This window comes from Ornithodoros turicata, chromosome 7, assembly GCF_037126465.1.
Source record: "Ornithodoros turicata isolate Travis chromosome 7, ASM3712646v1, whole genome shotgun sequence".
NCBI lineage: Eukaryota > Metazoa > Arthropoda > Arachnida > Ixodida > Argasidae > Ornithodoros > Ornithodoros turicata.
The window spans coordinates 55,130,038-55,149,145 of NC_088207.1; the positions used below are offsets into that span (position 1 = coordinate 55,130,038).

Genomic DNA, 19,108 nt, shown 5'->3' on the forward strand with positions numbered 1-19,108 from the left:
CTGTGGTAATTTCCAGCTGCAGCCTTTGGACACGGCAAGGCAGTGTTGTCTTGACGTCGACCACTGACCACGGTATCGAAAATCCCACGTGAAATAGTGACGTATATAGTTTGACTTGTATTCGATTGAATACACGACAAGAGCAGGCGCCGGATGTTGAGAATACGCCGGAATTCACTCTGTCGAAAAATGTGAAACGTGATGAAAGAAGGCTGATAGAAGAAGGATGGTAGGAGCCCTGGACCGGTAATCCAGAAGATGTGGGTTCAAGTCCTGCAGCCTGGTTAACCTTTTTTAGTTACTTCCTTCTTTCATCATTAATTTTCTGAGGCACTTGAGGCTTTGTCTGTATTTTTCCTTTCTATGTGTTCCAGCCTCAGAACATCAATTGCCATCATGTTCAACAAGTCGAAACGTCATTCCCTATACCACCAATCAGAGCACGGCCTTCAGAAAAGGAATGCCGCGCATGCGTCTGGACGGCGCCTTTCTCCTCTGACCACTGCCCTCTCACTCGTCCTGTTAGGGAGTGACGTCATGCTGGTGAGGTTGCCGCCGGAGCTTCTCCAGCTGCGGAAGCAGCACTGATTTTTAAAAAATTCGTTTATTTAATATCTGAGCACATTTCGGACGAAAAAAAAAAGCCAAGTAGATCGTCGGGCGATGCCGAACATAGAGGTATCGGATGGGTTTCCGGATGCAAAGTTAGGTAACGTGACGGTAGAGGTAACGTGACCACCTACTGACCTGAAAGTTGTAGGTTCCACCACCCGTCCTGACACACTGCGTAAAATATTTGTCTTTCGAGAATTCTTCGTACAGTGCAAGAACCCTTCTTGGTATATTTTCTACCTCCGTAGAGCGACTGGACAGTAACAACGAGTTACAAACAATGCAATACAAACAGTAATGTCACTCAAGCTGCGTAATGGCCTGGTCTTGTGCTTTGACTTCCTCAGTGCGTAAACGACCTGAGATCCACCGAGTTCCTGCTTCTGCGCAGAGCACTCCGAGAAAGACTGATATAATTTCTTTCACCCGAGTAGTGAAACGTTTAAATTCTTTTCTCTGTGCAGAACTAAACCGAACAGTTCCTCGAGGAGTCTTTTGCCAAGTAGAGACACACACACACAATCTGAAGAACCCCTAAGAAAAGTTGTTATTCGAATGTGAATTTTTGTTGTTTTCTCGATTTGTTATGAAAAGTAAGCAACATGCTTTTGTTATCAATTTTACTCAAATTGAATCGAATAAATAATGACGCAAAACTACGTTAAAGAAAGTCCTGAGGGATGGACACATCGAATCGTAGCCAGAGGAGATCCGCAACAGAACATGTTTGTAGCACATTTCATTTTTATAAGTCTGAAAAGCTCGCTGCGCTAAGAGTACGGAGGAATAAACACGTAACGTACTAGAAACACAACTTACATATTATAAGTACGTTGTACATTATGGCGCAGAAATTTATCCCGCACAAACGCTTCCTGTTGATGTTGTACGACAACCTGTGCAGGGCAGACAACTCTTTAAGAACAGAAAGGCACACCTGGTCTTTCGATTGCGATTTATCTCTCACATAAAGATATCTTTCCTGCCCGACCACAAAAATAGACGAACAACAAGGGACAAAAAGAGTGAATAACTTGTCCGTGGAGGTTTCAAGGGCCATCTTGATGAAATGGAGTGACGTGAAAAGGCCCTGAGAAGTCGTACGTCGAACGGCATGCGTCTCGGCGTGCAAAGCGCGTGCATCGTGCTAAATTAAGATGTCGAGAAAACGTGGGAAAGAATAAAGCAAAACCCGCTCGTGACGGCCGCCTGTGTGTTGCGTTTGTCATGTCTGTGGCATTTCTATTGACCGGCCCGAGAGAACTTCACTTCAGTTCCCAGCAATTTACTTTTTTTTTTCGCTTTGAATTTTTCTGTGGAAGTTTCAAGCGCAGAACATTTACGCGGATATATGCGTGTACAGCTAAATGTGAAGAGTGCAGACCTATAAATTCTACGCGTAATATTATTTCCTGTGCAATCTTTTTTAGCCTTTAAGAAAATGTTCTTTCAGTTGCTCAGTAAGTTACTCGTGACGCAACCATGTATGATGGATGAAAGTCACTGAAAAGGTTAGCCAGTTGTAAGGACTCGAACCCATATCTTCTGGATTACCGGTCCAGGGCTCTATACCAATTGAGCTAAGCTAACACGCCTTCTCAGCGACTTCCAGGGTGTGTCATCTGAAGGGACAAACCAGTCACTCTCTCTCACTCATCCTCCTTTCACTCTTACATTTTTGCTCACTCATACACACATTCATACGACGGGATCGACGCAAGCGGTAACTGTCGAACAAGAGAGAACTGATGTTCTGAGGCTGGAACAACATAGAAAGGACAAACAAAGCAATTTGAGGTTTGTATGTGTTTGTCCTTTCTATGTTGTTCTAGCCTCAGAACATCAGTTCTCTCTTGTGCAACCATGTATGTTTAAGTTTATTCACGCGAAGCTTTCTGGGCCTTTCGAAACCTGCCAGGAATATGACTCTGAGGCTTCGTTCGGCATGAATAAAGGGCTTCGTTTACGGCAGCTGTCGAATGTCACGCGCGCAACCTCAATAATCCCTGTAATCACCTAGTCCAAGTGCGCTTTCAGAAAATTTTCACAGAAAATCATTTAGCTAGTTTATTCCTTTCAGTCTTCAGGAATCGCACATTCGTTTCATTATTCGGAAAAAAGCGAAGGTGAAGCAGAAGGTGAGTCGCGCACCGAGCGCTCGGAGCCATCTTTGAGCCCGCATTGAGTAGTGGTGTTCGTAACTACTATGGCCGCTTAAAGGGACTGCTTAAAGACTGCTTAAAGCCGCGAAAAACGTCATAGCTTTCTGAGCGCGAGCGCTCAATGTCCAGTGTTCCATACACTGCTAACCACAGGGAATATCCTGCAACACAGTCACAAGATATTCTGTAGCAGACGACAGGAAAGACGCTGCCGGTGTCGTCTGCGAAGTGTCGTCTGCTAAGTGCGCAGTACGCCGCTCTTGATATTCCGCATCGTGTGAATCCTCAACATGACACGGAACGGAACTTCGTCTCTGTGAGCAGCGTTTTTGCTTTTCCTTCCACTGGAATATTCCGTGAGGATGTCGTTCGTGTGAATACACAGTAAAGCGAATGGTCAACCTATAGAAACTGTGTGCTTTTCGTCGCCTCCGTAGAATCCCCCCTTCTGCCTCCCACCTTGGGTTTCTAGATACTGATACAACTGTACAAGATGCCTGCAAAGAGGGAGCTGGTACGGGTTCATAGTGTAGCACTGCAGCACAGAGGGTGCTATGTACTGGTACAACCCTTTTCTGAGTTCAGTTGACCGTATCATATCGTCGTAATATTTTTCCTCGTTTCAGCTTTTCAGGCTCGTAATTGCTGACGCCGGAAAAATGAAAGTCATCCTAGTGAGCGGAATATTCGTCGCTGTGGCCACGTGTGAGATTCATCGCCTGCTTGCGCTCGTTTCTTATCACTTCTTTACACGTTCCTAGTAAACCATGTCCATGTCTGTCTTATGTTTTTTTTTAAATTTAATTCTTCTAAATAATCAGGAAGCTGCTTTCCATATGTTTTACAAGGTTATCCAGAACGTAAGAGCGATGCATACACAAGCGATGACAATTCATCTCCTTCAGGCCTTGTCATTGCTGCTGCTGATGATGAAGATTATGGGGAGGTGAGACCGCCACCGCTGCACAACCGTGAGTATTGTTGTTCGCATTGTAACCTACTTGAGACTTGGAAGTATACGCATTCGTCACTCATCTACAGGGAGGCCATGGTAGAGGGCTGGTTGCGACAGTGGCCGCTAGAAGTTCTACTTTGCATCCCTTGGGGGCGCTAACCTTTTCAACCTATACAGCCTGTTAACCTTTCCAGTGACTTCCATCTTTCATTGCGATATGTCGGTATTTTTTAAGTCACTGCGCTTGAAAAGTGACGAGTCAAGGTGATTTTGGGGGTTGTAAGTAAACGCTACGATTGGCGTATAGAATCTCGTGGTGTATCACACTCAAGTGGCACATTAATCGCGTGGCACGATATACAAAGTTATCCGAAGGTGCCCACAATAAGAGGGGGAGCATCCGGAGAGCACGAGAAATGAGGGGCACTTTTGCTTTGAGGTGACGTCAAGTTAAGCAGAAGCTCATGGTACAAGTTGCTTCGGCACGTTGTGGGCACAAAGGATGTGGGCACAAAGAATATGTGCACAAAGAAGGCACAGACCGGCCACTGTAGCGTCACTCATGATCATTGTTGTTCGAAACCCATGGAACGTTTTTTTTTTTTCGGATGATTTCAGGACGTGCGCACGCGCTCGGCGTGACCTCGGAAAAGGACCTGTTCGGGACCATCTCGGACCAGTTTTTCAACGCGCGCGGAGATTGTACCCCGGTGTCTGTCGACTACAGATATTAGCGCGCGCGTCCGCGCTCATTTTGCGAGGGGTTGACAGAATCAGGGCCGCCGTGCGCCACACAAAGTTGCGTATGAGTAGCTCACACAAATTTTGGGGCAATATCTACCACGCTAAATTTATTGCTGCATTTCAACGGTATCTCGAACAAATGAATGCAGAAACTGTAGAAAACAACAGCATCGACGCATTCCAACAAACCTTCGTGGTTTAGGAATACGCTGTAGAGGAGATGGTGTTCCCTTACATGGGCCCTGATCGGCGATGATGAAATGTCCCGGATGTGCTCTGGAGCTTATCAAGCCGTGGCTTTGACGCGGGACGTGCTGATAGGAGAGATTGGATTGTGCAATGGCGCGCAGTAGTAGTGGCGCTTCGTCGTCCTCCACGGGCCGCTATAAAACTGCAACATTGGTGCGAGTCATGCTTGGTTCACACTGTTGCATTTTCATGCGTTACGGATGCGGCGCGACACGGTTGTCATGACAACGAAGCACGACACTCCGAAAAGCACACGCACCGCAAGAGTTGAGCTCGACCGAACTCCATGTGGTACGGGCTACCTGCGGAGATGCACCTGACCAATGAGCGAGCGCGCTCCGCGCAAGCGCATCACTGCTGTGCTGTCGCGTGCTTTTCCAACATGGCTGCTGCCATTTGAACAACAAGTGGCCAGTTTACGCGCTCTGTATGACGCAGATACGCTTCAATACTTCTCAAAGTTTCGCCGACCACATCACGTTGCCCGTTCATGGCTGCCTGTGTGGCATGGAGACGTGGTGGAGTGGAGACGTGATTGGTCAACCACAAGCGTTTGACGTATCAAGAACGCATATGTCTGAACAGCGTGTCGTACGACAGCCGCCTCCGCACTGGATCCGCACCGTAACCGCAACGGAGAGAAGTTGTAGTGTGAACCACGCATCACTCGCTCGATACGCGTCCCGTACGCGTCTCTACGTGGTCCCTCGCGGGCGTTACTTCGCCGCGCGTGCAAGGTCACTGCGTGCACGCGATATTTTGAAGCTGAGAAAACAAAACAAAAAAGAAAACGGTCCAATCGTTTCGGCTTAAGAAACGACACAAGCCCTGGAATGATGGCGCCTCTGGGGCGCGTTTTATACTACTAGCGTCTTGGCGTATCACACACTTTGAACACAAGTTGAACTTTCTTTTTCAGCCGACTCCTGTGACGCGGAATACTGCGGTTCCATTTGCCGGCAATATGCGTGCAGTCGGTTCAGATTCTGCCGTGGCGGAAGGTGTACGCCGAGGCACACGCTGCCCTGCTTGTGCATTCACTAGATAAAAGACGAAATGAAGAACAAACGCAGGTGTGTATTTATTTGTAGAATAAACAAAACCGCGCATACTTCTACAGTGTCCTAAACATTTCTTCAGAGAGCACTTGTCCCACATGCTACTGTAGAGGATATGCTGTTCCTCTACATGAGTCCTGATCGGCGATGATGGAATGTCCCGGATGTGCTGAGGAGCCTTCTCAACCCGTGGCTTCACTCCAGGACGTTGCCGACAGAACTGATTGGCTTGTGCCATGGCGCGCGGGAGTAATGGCTCGTCGTCGTCGTCCATGGGCCGCCACATCACTCCCCCCTCCCCAATCAGACGCGGAGCGGTGCTTACAGTTGACGTCCGCATTGATACCATGAAGAGGAGAATGAGGACGACAAGTGGGTGATGGACCACTGGGTAGTAGCTACAAGGCTTATTGTGATTGCGGCAGTTGGATGCAGCAGCAACAGGATGGTGTGGGCAAGTGCGCTCTGAGCCGGGCGGGCGGAATGAAGTCGAGGGCCAGTGGGCGAGAGTACCGCGACCGGTACGTGAGCGTAAACGTTGCATGAGGGTTGTCGCAAGAGAAGTGCCGGGGAATACCATCGCGAAGCAGGTGGAGGCCGGGAATGGAGCTCAATGTGACCTCCCTGCGGGTCCCCTGTGGAACATCGGTCGCGGTGCCCCTTGTCTGCGAATGAGTGGTCGGCTGCTGGATTTTCTTAAACTGGGGACGAATTGGGAAGGCCTGGTGTGAAGGTGACGCTGGCTGGGTTCCTGGACCGCTAGCGTAGGAGATGCGTTTGGTGCGGTCGACAGCGCGGCGTACCGCGACCCGGACAGGAGCGTGTGGCTCAGAAAGGTGCCGCTGATTGATGCCCCATGAGAAGGAGCATGAGGCGATGTGACGGACTGAATGTGACCGTGGCGTTTTGAGAGGGGTGCAAGGAGGGAGGGGCGCAGTGAAATGCCAGGTCGTTGAGTGAGCATTGAGCATCGCCTAGCGATTCCTTGGAGGAACGAGGCACCGTACCTCCTGGCGGTGGTTTTCGGAGTGGTCCGTGGATGACGTTGACGACGATGTAAAATTCGGGATGGTAAATGGACGAATTGTATACTGACTACTTGCAGGAGAAATTAAGAGGAGTAATTTCTCCTGCATGTACGGGGCCGTCTCCTAACTGCCCGCGTTGTCCGTGTGATGGAATAGCCCTGGCCGATCTCCCTTGTGGTTAATGACCATTATCCGTGGGCAGAAGACGACGATCCTCCTGACCATTGGCATCTGGCTGTGCGCCACTGCGGAGGAAGACGAAGAAGAAGAAGAAGAAGTGTGCCACACCAAGTCTGAACAGGAGACGACGACGAAGAAGAACTTGCGCAACGAGGCTGCGTTCGTTTCTCTATTTTGCATGGAGTCCCTAAGGGAAAGACACCTCTTGCCTTCGCCTATGGACAGTACTTGGCCAAGAACCACGTTCAGCCGAATTCTACTTCGAGTGCGTATTTCTCACCTCGCTTACTTCACCTTAGCCCTGCCACTCTTCGGCCTGGCATTTTGTTTCTTCACCGCGATGCTCTTTCACTACACACTAGTGAACACTACTGCATGTAAGGTAAGTGGAAGTAAGGTAAGGGTAGTTGCTGGGAAGGGCCTTACGTCGCTGCCGCGGTCGTTTCGTGAGTTAAGTAACGTATAGTGACGATATATGAGGCGATGAAACGCAGAAGAAGAAACAGTTTGAATATCACTGCAGGCGCGTTTATTCTATCGGGTGAAGTTACGGGGTGTAGTCCAGTAGACGGGCATATGCGAGTGTGTTTAAAAGTGATATCATGCGTGGAAGTGAAAGTTCACATGCGGAGCCTATAAGGTTGTGTGGTCTAGGACCCTTTCTGTATGAATCTGAATAACACCATCTGCAGCACTTCTACAGCAGGAGAAACATCGCCTTGCTATAGGCTTTGGAAGTCGCCATCTTGTGAAAGGTAGAGAAGCGTTGGGTTGGATATAGGGCTCCGGATTTGTCGGATTAATCCGAAAAACTTCGGAAAACATACGCCGGAAAGTTATCGCCAATTCGGGTTTATCAGAACTCCGGTTTCTAGAGATCACCCTCTAGGCGGTGCCGGCCTCATACTCTGCCGCATTTATACGTTTATTTTTATGCGTTTCACACGGCGTTCATTCTTGTTTCATTGTATCCGTTATTTTCTCTTCTTTCTGGTCTGGTCTTCCTTGTGTTTATATTTCTCTTCGCTAAAAAGAGCCATATAAGCCCGTCTACGGGATTACATTCGCACCTGCAAGTATGCATGGGATCGGTGTCTTATGACGTCAAAGAGATATTCTTTTTTTTTTCTTCAGGTGTACAACTTCTGGCCCTCCGTGAGCGCTGTGACGGGAGTATCTCCCCAGCGCTATGTGTGGAGGATTTGCATCGCGTTACACGTTGGACCGCGCCTCCTGCTAGCGTCGCTGTACCCGGCCTTCTTCGCTCAGCGCCTTCCTCGTGTCTGTCCCGCCAGGCGTCCCTGCTACTTGCGACTGACGCGTGCCTGCTACGCCCTCCACATCACCGAAGCGCTGGCTCTCGTCGGCGCCACCTACATTTCTAATCGGGAAAACTATCGTAAGAGGGATCTGTTCAACTATGTACTCTCTAAGAAAAAAAGAGTAAAACGGGGAGTAATTGCAGCTTCTACTCCCCTAGTCTGCAATTACTCCCCATTTTAGTCCCCTAACCCGACATTTACTCCCCAGGACTGCAAATTGTTATTAAACTTCGCGAATGGTGTCCTGAATGCAACGGACTACGTAAATATGTGCCCTTGGTCAATTTGAACGACATAAGGCTGTATAACTCAGACAACGTAGCAATTTTCCAGCCACACAGAGTAAGAAACGGTTAGCGCGTCTTTCTTCGCAAATTGTGCCCTATGTATGGCGCAAGATTTTATATCGCTCGATAAGTCACGGTTGACGGTTTGCTTCAAGGTATTTTCACGCATGCGCACGAATTATGTACTTGGGACTCTTACAACAGCGCGTGAAATGCAGTCTCCACTCTGTGACATTCATGTACTCCCGAGGGACTATTATTGGTGGCAACGCATTTAGTCCCCAAAAGGAGTAAAAATACTCATTTTTTTTTCTTAGAGTGTACTTCGTGTTTTTAAAGGACACGTTGATGACTCGCTGCACCATGCAGGCATTGCACTGGCACGCTGGAGCCCTGAAGCTTTTATACGTGTTCTACGCAGTGATAGTCTAGCAACCGTTACCCATTTCGATCTCGTCGTAAAAATAGAATACGGGGTTCAGCCAGTTTTATTGGAATTTTTTGCAATCGTTATGGTCATGTAGAGAGAAAATTAAAAATCAAAGAAAATCTCATCCCATGCATTTCCAATGGCCTACCTCACACAAACACTACCAGTTTTTCTTGTGTCTGCTTCACGTTCACATCACCTCACGCAGGTGGCGCTACCTACAACAATGCACGCAACGCACTAATGCGCGTTATGCAGTGATCCTCTTCTGTATGTTGGCGCCACCTGTGCATGGTGAAATGAAAATGAAGCGCACACAGGAAAAAAAAGAAAAAGAAATGGCGGGTTTTGAGTGATATACTGAGCCATAGAAGATTCGTGGGGTGGATATTTTGCTTTCTGCTTTCCCTTTTAATTTTCTCTCTACATGACCAGAACGCGCTTGCAAAAAATTCCGCGTGCATCTCTGACGTCAGAAGAGCAAGAGCCGTACCTATTGGTTCTCGCAAGCACGTGACGTCTGTCGCTTCATTGGCAGAGATGCCTGTCGTGATGTTACCGAAGGAAGAGTTTCAGCATTCTCGGTGCTGATTGGCTACGCGTCCCTTGCACCACTTGCTGCGAACAGTTTATTGGTTGTGATGAATTGGGGAACAAATAACTACCCACTACCCGCAAAAAAGCCACCCGATTTATCCCCGATTTATCCTCGATTTACACACCCTTTGGCAACTCCCTCGGAGAGCTCGGCAAGTGAATAAGTGATGTCGGAAGAGTAACGCAGGTGGCGACGCGCTGTGTCCCTTGCGGGCGAACTTTCCGTGTGCATTGGGGGACCTAGCGGCTGTTAGTCACATTAATGCTACGTCCCACCAGGAGGTATAGGGTCTCGAAAGTCTCATTATTATACTACTCGTGGCCTGTGTTTGAAGGAAGGAACTCGCAGTGACGAGGCACCTATTCAGTGATAATATTTTATATTGTGGCTTCTAATGAATGAACCCTGTTTTCGAGTATGACGTCGTACCAATGCTCCTGTAATGTCCTTCCAGCTGTACACGAGAAGATATTCGCCGTTTATCTCATGTCCTTTCTTATCTATATGGTGACCACCTGCGCAGCCCTCAACATGAGTCGGCGCGACGAGACAATGCTGGTGAGTACGCAGGAAGACCACGTTCGTACAAGAGCCATAACTTGATATCAATTCATCCATAACGAAAAAGGAATCCAACCTGGACCCCGTCAAATTTCTGGTCTATGTGCTACGGACTACATGACGTCGATATGGATCTCTCGTGAACTAAGTTGCGGTTGTTGAACAACGAAACCTTCAATTATAACTATTTCAACTACCTGACCTTTACGACGTGTCGGTCTTGTGCCTGAGCCTCTAAAGGAACGCGAAAAGAACCCACGGAATCTGGTCATCTTGACTCTGATCTCGTTATACTCGTAGTGTGGCCTAATGAATGATGTATGTGACTGTATCGACTAAAGTAGAAGAACGGGGTAGCGATACAGAGCCAGCGGCAAAGAACGTTTATGCTATGTTGTCCTGTGCGGTCCTTTCTCTCTGTATCGCTGCTTTATTCTACTCTAAGGAGGCCATGGTGGGGGGACTCTACGGTCACAGTTAACTTTAAAGAGGCTTAAGTAATCTACGGTTAAGTACTGTAAATTTGCAATCTCGGAAAATTTGTCTGTTCGATAGCCTGAGCCCTCAGCACTCTTGCGTCACAATTTGCGTCCCATCGGAGCTCACCGTTGTTGGGCAACTGCGCATTGGTCGTCATGTGCGGCGGCAGAATTCATGCACATTGCATGCGCGTAACGCAGGTTCTAAAACAAAAGAAGTCGGCTACGTGCCGGATACGTAGGTCATCATGAACAGCAAGCCAGCCGGGAACATCGATCATTGTTGCTCGACAAATTGAGGACTGTTTCCCACCAGACGTCGTCCCGAGCCGTTTTACCGCAAAATATCTATAGCGTTCCCTGGCACTTGTATAAACTTGTTGAGCTAGGTTTACAAGCAACAAACCACGCCGCCAACATATACATCTCTGTCTCCTGCTATACTGTAGCTTCAAGTAATCTGAGATCCCCAACCTATATAGACCACGAGGGACTTTCCCAGCACCTCCTGCACCCCCCTACTTAATGCCCCCCCCCAAATCTTGCAACATCCCCAAAATACCGGTCAGAAAGGGAAAAGGGCCACAAAAGCAGCAGGAGTGGGCAGGGGCGGATCCAGACCCTCAGTTTGGGGGGGGGGTGGGATTTCTTTGTCGGAGCGCGTAGTGGGGGAGGGGGAGAGGGAAATCCAATGTATAAACTGACGTTTTTTTTTGGAGGGGGCGATCGCCCAACCGCCGTACTTGGATCCGCCACTGGGTGTGGGCGTCACCCTCCGTCTGGATATGAAAATCTTGGGAATATTCCTGCCGTAATTCACGTTGTGCGCAGGAAGAGAAATCTCGCCGCTGGAAGATGTCCCTCCTGTTCATCTCTCTCGTAGCAGTTGGCGACATGATGTACTTCTTTTACAAGCACCGGACTCGCTGTGTTGAACTGGGTGAGTCAAAGGCACGTCTACGTCATAAATATGTGGCCCGCGCAGGTACGTGGCTGAAAGCCGAAATAACGGATATCTGGTTGTGGGCCAGGCCCCGTCACGTTGTGGGCCACAATGAAAGTATATTAGTATCGCGAACTGCATTTTGAAATGCATCAGCCGAGCGAGACCGCTTCATATAATTTCTCGTTCATTATCAGCGGCACGGCAAATATCGTACACCTAGCCTTATCTCTAGTCTTCCTCACGACTTGTTCCGGGAAGAGTGAGTAGAATGTGTATAAGATGGGTACCTATGTAACGCTGGGCTTGCTACGTCACAGCAGCAGATCGGGCCATTTTTTCAAGGTCAGGCCGCATGGCAGACTTCTGAGAGCGTTTTGGGGGGTATGCCACGATATCCCAGTGTTCGAAATCCCAGATCCCGAAATCCACTATGCCAAAATCACAAATCGCAAAATCAAAGGTATCTGAGAATGACCGTGTTTCAAAATAGGATGTCATTGAGCAATGTGTTAGCTTCGCGTAGTTAATCGAAGTCGTTTTAGCTAATGAAATTCACATTTTGGCGATGGTTAGGCTTGGCAGGGCGGTGTTCACGAGAGACGCCACCTTTACTTTCCAATACATGGGTGAACGAAATAAGAACACAGCGCCACAAAACTATGGCATACCGTATGGCTTCTCGAACCGTAACATTCCTTCTTTGCCTCCTGCAGTACTACCACAAAGACATGACAGACGTAGGAACTGCAATGACAATACATGTCTGCCGTCACTTCCCAGCTAATACTAGTAATACGAAAGTGATGTAGTACTAACTAGATACGTTATTATTAATTACTATTTTTTTTCTACCAGCTTTCAGCTGCTTCTCTATCTGCGAGTACATAATCTGTTGCTGCAACATGGCCTTTCATTTCACCTTCGTCTTCGACATCCCGGACGATCAGCTGCTCATCGGGCATCTTGCCACAAAAATCATCGACGATGCTGACAAGACCCTTTGACTCCTCGGCAATATTTCCTCGCATACATCGAAGTATAAATCAAGCTCACGCACAGAAATGTTCGCAACAGAGGCGGTAATGCGCCGAATTATGTTTATGCTGAGCACTCTTCGCGCTTACAGAAATGCTCTGCTGGATGCGGAATGTGACTGTATATAAACTTGGCAAACTCCGCTACTTGGATTTCGCGCAGTTTGTGTTCTTGCTATAATAGAATGGTTGTACAGGAAGGTATTTTGGTACTCTACTCAATACTTTTTGTTTTGCGTATTTGTACTCTATTTAAAATACATTTTATGGTATTTTCTACTCAATACTCTAATTACATATTTTGGATCTCCCTCTCAGACTTTCTGTGTCTCATCTTTCCATTATCTCGCTTGTTCAGTGGAAATTTCCTGAGTCCCTCGGACTTGACCCGGACATTGGCCCTCCTTAGAAGTCCCCATTTAGAGATCTTGCCCCGTGTGTACTAATCCTTGGCCAGTCAGGGTTCTATTATGTGTGCCCTGACACGGTGATGCCGAATTCTGACCTCTCCGAGCAGGGACATGCCAGAAGTTTGCTCTGTTCTGGGTCACATATACTTAGTGGAGTTATGTGGTATCCCTTTGTCATCTCTTTGGGACTTCTGTTGTGATGACTCCTATCACACAGCGGCGGTTAGCGTAGTGCGCGGGGTTTAGGTGATTCATGTCACGTAGCGGCGACTCGCCGCATTGACCAGTGACTGGTGACGTTTTGTGTTCAAGGATAAATAGTATCTTAATTGTATTTCAAATACTTTTTGAAGTATTTTGTACTCTATCTTAAGATAGAATATAAATACATGAAAATTAATGTAATTACATTCTAACGTTAGTATTTATTATCTTAAATACATTTTTGAGTATCTTGTACATGTCTGCTTAATTGCATTCTGTCTCACAAATATGCCTAGCTCCTTTTCTGCATGCGCTCACTCCCGACGAGACTCCTGCCCTTCATGGACCCGATACCCCCATCTACAGGGAATAAAGAAATGGAAGAAAAGGAGGAAAGAGATGAGATGGAATTTCCTTTTTTTCTCGGGAGTATACCAGCTCGTCGTCTTTTAGGTTCTTTCGTTCAGAAATTCCTTTTTATTACGTTTTATATTAATATATTTTTTAACTGTCATCCGTATGGACTCAATTTCCGAGGCATCTCGGGCACTCCGCAATTGGGTCGAATTTCCTTCGCACACGAACGGGATAGAGCCGCTGCGTGCAGTTTTAATTGACTGACAGAGTTTATTACGTAGTCTCCTTTCCACGCGCCAGGATGCTGTTTATCTGCTGCTTCAGAGAGAAACGCTGAAGGTAAGGCTAGAAATCGAGACTAATTGGAACCACTGTAGATACAGTCGTGTTCAGCCATGCTGAAGGCGATCCTTGTATTTTTATACTACTGTCATTATTCTTAACTACGAAAATAGCTTTTCGTCAAACGTATATGACCAGAATAAATTACTTGTCTTCTAGTGGTTAAATACAGGGAGAATAGAAAAATACGTTTCGTTGGACAAAACGTGTTAAAACAGAGCCTCTCCGAACAAAAAAAAAAAAAAAGGGTAAGTTTTCTTTAGTTTTTAGAGTTCCGTAATATAACGAAAACAGGTTAGACAGGGAAAACAGAAGAGCTGCCATGTCAACGCAACTTGTACCATGCTGCTAAATTGCTGACATCCTCGACGGGGACCCAACTCAACCTCGGGATTGGAAGGCTAACTCGTTATCAAAAGATCCACCGAGATCGGCGGAATGGTAGCTCGATTTCCAGGCAGACCTTGTTCTTGAAGTTCATCTAGTGCTTAAAGGGGTAGGGACACTGTTGTTGGTTGATGTGGTTGATGATAAAGTGGTTGATGCATTGTACTGCACGCCAGAATACTGAGGAAAAAAATTATCCTTCTACGTGCTGTACTTAGCGAGATACAAGCCCTCGAACACACTCCCGAGCGAAGCGCTGACGTCAGAGAGCTCAGAGTTGCGTCCGTTACCATTGGCAGCCGAAAGCACGTGACTTCTCGTGAGCTGCTTCACTGGCGGCGACGAGGGCAGTGATGTCGGGGGTCGCAACCACTTTAACCTTCGTTTCCTTGCTCTCAAGGACCAACCAGCAAACCCGTGTGAAAAGTTTTACGCGCGTGTCATGTTCCGCCACACATAAACACACATGCGCGTATTCTGTTGTCTGCTTGGTTTCAAAACGGCGAACCTCCCCCGTCCAAAATCGACTTGACCCGCACATCTCCCCTATTGATTTTCGTTGCATCCGAGCACGAAAGTGACGTCAGTACAGTCAGTACAATTCGCAGCGCCCTGCAGCGGCGGCGCTCCGAAGCGACGTGTCACGCGAGCACAGGTTGAATATTGCTGTCGTCTGCGTCTCTTCGCGGCATTCAGTTGACCGCCTTTTGCAATGGCTTCCATTTCCGTGTGCATATGTGATATAGTGAGAAATTATGTTCGTCGCTGACAGCCGTTATCTCATCGATAAACATTGCTGGGCTCACTCTCACCAACGTATGTTTGGATGTGTGGAACGAAGTGCGGAATCGGTAAGGAACGGTGGTTCTTGTGTTGCGGCGGTATGGTGCAAGCTGCTTGTTGTGTTATATATATATGAAGAAAAATCGGCGAAAAAAACCTTGATTGCAAGCAGAATGTTTCTGCAGAAACTTCTGTTGCTAGTACAAACTTCCGTGATCATTTAAACACAGAGTACAGTCGTGAGAAAAACCGTGACAAAAAGGCCCGTGGAGTATTTTTCGGAGTTGGTGATAAAAAGCACATTTTCCTCCGTTGCTTACAAGATAGACTGTTACAAGACTGGAACATAATGGATGCACACATGTCTCATGCATTTTAAGTAAAACACACCAAGCATGTGTTTCAACGTACTATGCTCCATGCAGATACCGTTGAGCGCATACTGTCCTGTCGAATGTTTTCTTTATCGAGAAAAAAACCTATAAGATTATTACTATAATGTAATTAAAGCGGGGGCCGGCCTCAAACTCAAATGGTGTCGCGGGCCGCAACGACGTTTAGACCACATCTTCGAGGGCCGCGCACAATAAAGAAATTACAGTAATTACCACAAAATACCCCAAAAATACAATCAAATAAAAGTATACACAAAAACAGGAGCGGTGTATAGCCAGTGGTTTATCCAGCCCCCCACCCAGCACCTCCAATTTTTTTCTGTACGACATAGCTGTACAACCATACCCCCCCCCCCCCCCCCATGTGTGATTCTGGATAAACTACTGGGTGTTGCTATTGTGGAGCCGAGCGGTGTGTGTGCGATTCATTACTGAAAAAACTCCACTCGACACACCGAGAGAAATAAATATCCTGCCTTTCCAAATCGGGCACTGGAATATATGAAAAAAAAAAAAAAAAAGAATATGAGAAAAGAAAAAAAACACGATTCGAGAAAGATATGTACTTCTTCACAAACGATTACGACTATGTCTAGGAGGTCAGGGTCACATGCGCGCACGTATTTGAGACCCCAGCTTGCACATTGCATGCTTTACATAGTAAAGCATACCAAGCACATGGCAAATGTACTTTGCAGAGACGCGTATATGCGACATACTCGCACAGAAGTATCCCGAATAGTATGTATATGGTGGAGTAATTTTCAATGCCTGTCCTAGTAGCTGATACGGAAGATAGGCTAAGTATTTCAGGTACGCTACAACAACGAGAGGTGTCACCATATAGTTTAATAAAACAGAAAAAAAAAAAAAGAACGTGCTAACGAAGGGTGTGAACAAAGAAATGTAATTCTTACACAAATTATGTAGCCAAGCGGGGATGCTTTTACGTTACCGATACCTGTTCACCGGTAATGGCCAGAGCTGCTTCGTGGTGCGCGATACAAACACAAAAAAGCTCCAGAGTGTTGCGTATAGTGTGCTTTGAAATTGTTCAAGGTCTGCCTGTTCAAGTAGGTCGCAAACTGCAGTCTTTGATAGTAATTTATACCTGTGTAGTTACTTTTCTACAAAAGTAATTTGTAGCTGTAACTATATAGTTACCACTTGTGGTTATCGTAACTGTAAAACATAACTATGTAAGTTACTCAGGTATTGCAATATTTCCCAACCAGGAGTAATTTTGTCATCTCTTACGCAGCCAGGATGTAACTCCCACTGTAGTTACATTTCGGCTTTTTTCCCCCTCAGATGGTAACTGTAAAATAACCAAGTTACTATGACGGGGTAGCTAACTACTCACTAAATTTTTTTACACCTATGTTAGTGTGAGAGGGGTGTATTTTGAAATATACACCCAGATCACACCCACATTACACCCCTTCGAGGCTGATCCCCTCATGGACGGGTGTGAACTAGGTGCACATCTACGTTGGTGACGTTAAGGGAGTTACATTTATTCGGCTTTTTTTTTTCCCTCCGATGGTAACTGTAAAGTAACTAGGTCACTATACCGTGGTAACTAACTATATAGTTACATTTCAAAAAGAGCTACTGTAACTTTATTTTGGCAGGCTAACTGTAACTTACAGTGAACCCTCGTTAATATGACCCCCGATAATCTGACATACGCGCTTTACGACCATACTCCTGGGGAACAATGCAGTGAAACCTCTGCAAATCGTTCCCGTTAATATGACAATTCCGCATTATGACCAAAATTTTCGGGAACGACCATGGTCATAATAATGAGGGTTCACCCTCGTTATTATGACAATGGTCGTTCCCGAAAATGTTGGACATTTCAAATGACAATTCCGCATTATGACCAAAATTTTCGGGAACGACCATGGTCATAATAACGAGGGTTCACCCTCGTTATTATGACAATGGTCGTTCCCGAAAATGTTCGAGGGTTCACTTTAGTTACTTTTATTGAGTAACTCACCCATGACTGGCAAGCTGAAAGTTTAATGCACGTGTGTATATCTTGTTCTCGGTTTAGTATATCCTCGCGTAATTTACTCCCTGTTTGGTATCCATATTGTGCAGTGTGCAGTACAGGAAATATAGCTGAAAAAGCTTGCTTACAAGCAGACGATGAAAAAGGCGTCGTTATATCCAACCATACGTAGTCCCACAGTCTCTATTGATGTCAGGTGAAGCAACAGCTGCGTTCTCTGCCACTGACCTGCATCATCTATTGCGACGCCAAACGTTTATACAGAAGCTGCAGCTTTCAGGTTCTTTCGCAGCTCCAGCAAACGTTGTAGGTTCCTCAAAGCGTCTACAAATTTGCACGCCGTTACACTAGTGTACCCGTTGAATGATTAAGAAAGGGTTCTCTCCGTACGATAACACACGGACGTATCAATAGTGCACGATTTCATCCCGGAATACAGGTTTCAAAATAGCACCCGAGTCCGGGAAAAGCGTTCAAAGCCCCTGTCATACACCCCTGTGACACGGGCAGTCACGGGCGCCACCTAGCGTGTAACGTGTCAACTTCCCAAAGAGTATTGGATTCAGTGTTCCCCGACAGGTTGACACGTCACACGCTAGGTGTCACTACACGCATTTTCAATGGTCATTGGTTTCAATGATCATTGAAGACTGCCCGTGTGACAGGGGTGATAGGTGCCGTCTTCAATGATCACTGAAAGCAATGACTGTTGCTCAATGTGGTTCAATGGCGTTTGAAACCAATAACCATTGAACACGCAAGCATAACCATTGAGCACGTGTGTAATGTGTCATTGTCATTGTTTATTGCTTTTCAAAACTTGTTTTTCTAGTGCTCTAACAACTGCTTACGCGCATGCGCTGCGGCGCCGATGCCTTTGAGTGCCCATGACAAGGTTACCTCCGTATTGAATAGATGGCGCTGGATGGGGCCGACAGGCGGATCAGTGTTGGGGACTTGAGGGAACAAATCGGATTTAAATCAAATCCGCAGTTTGCAGACGGCGCTAAATCAAATCCAAATCAAGTACCGATTTAAATTTATTCGAGTAAATCAAATCACTTTAAATCCGAGTTTATTTTCAGTGTGCCAAATCAAATCTGTTTTCAAATTCAGATTTTTCAAATCCATTGCAAATCCGGAAGAGGAACTAACAAAGGCCGGACATGCTGTGGGATGGCTTCAGAATCAACCGCAGTTTTCGAAGCTCGGATTTTTACGCACCCAACTTTTAACACCCAATTACTAACACAAATTCCTAACAGTTGCGTTAGCTAAGAAAATGAGGCGAAACATGGAAGACATCCACTTCAGTGGAGTTCAATGAGCATATATACACTGCGATAAGGAAAATGGGAACTTGATACCGCGCGAACACTCCGAACCCAAGTGAACCTAACCCAAGCGAACCCGACCGGTTCTCGTCTTTTATTCTACCCACGTGGATTTGTTTTGGCGCGCCGAGAGTGGTTCTTTGGAGCGCCGCTAGGGTACGATGCTAATGTGAAAAAGGTCCACTGGATCCAACGTTGTTTGTGAAAGTGGCGCCGTTCAACGGTAAC

At 46.6% G+C, this 19,108-nt stretch overlaps 3 protein-coding genes across 6 annotated transcripts in view; all 3 read left to right on the plus strand.

The window, feature by feature from the left end:
* Positions 1–2,669: 2,669 nt before the first annotated feature.
* LOC135400130 (uncharacterized) lies at positions 2,670–5,833 on the plus strand. Of its 4 annotated transcripts, none has more exons than XR_010424533.1 (4): positions 2,670–2,750; positions 3,401–3,479; positions 3,680–3,745; positions 5,642–5,833. XR_010424533.1 is itself a non-coding variant. In XM_064631867.1 (4 exons), the coding sequence occupies exons 1-4, from the start codon at positions 3,268–3,270 to the stop codon at positions 5,764–5,766; spliced, it is 339 nt and encodes a 112-aa protein (XP_064487937.1). In that variant the 5' UTR covers positions 3,097–3,267; the 3' UTR covers positions 5,767–5,833. The 4 variants fall into 4 exon arrangements, 2 of the variants coding, with proteins under 2 accessions (XP_064487937.1, XP_064487936.1); XR_010424534.1 differs by lacking the exon at positions 2,670–2,750 and adding an exon at positions 2,757–3,090; XM_064631867.1 differs by lacking the exon at positions 2,670–2,750 and adding an exon at positions 3,097–3,336.
* A 904-nt stretch (positions 5,834–6,737) lies between these two features.
* LOC135400131 (post-GPI attachment to proteins factor 2-like) lies at positions 6,738–12,847 on the plus strand. Its single transcript, XM_064631868.1, has 5 exons — positions 6,738–7,370; positions 8,123–8,387; positions 10,080–10,183; positions 11,497–11,605; positions 12,467–12,847. The coding sequence occupies exons 1-5, from the start codon at positions 6,990–6,992 to the stop codon at positions 12,613–12,615; spliced, it is 1,008 nt and encodes a 335-aa protein (XP_064487938.1). The 5' UTR covers positions 6,738–6,989; the 3' UTR covers positions 12,616–12,847.
* Positions 12,848–14,960: 2,113 nt separating this feature from the next.
* The window catches only part of LOC135401607 (synaptotagmin-12-like), a 29,658-nt gene continuing 25,510 nt past the window's right edge, over positions 14,961–19,108 (plus strand). Inside the window, exon 1 of the mRNA XM_064634109.1 lies at positions 14,961–15,196. The gene's annotated coding sequence lies outside the window, so the exon portion shown is untranslated. The remainder of the gene's footprint in view (positions 15,197–19,108) is intronic.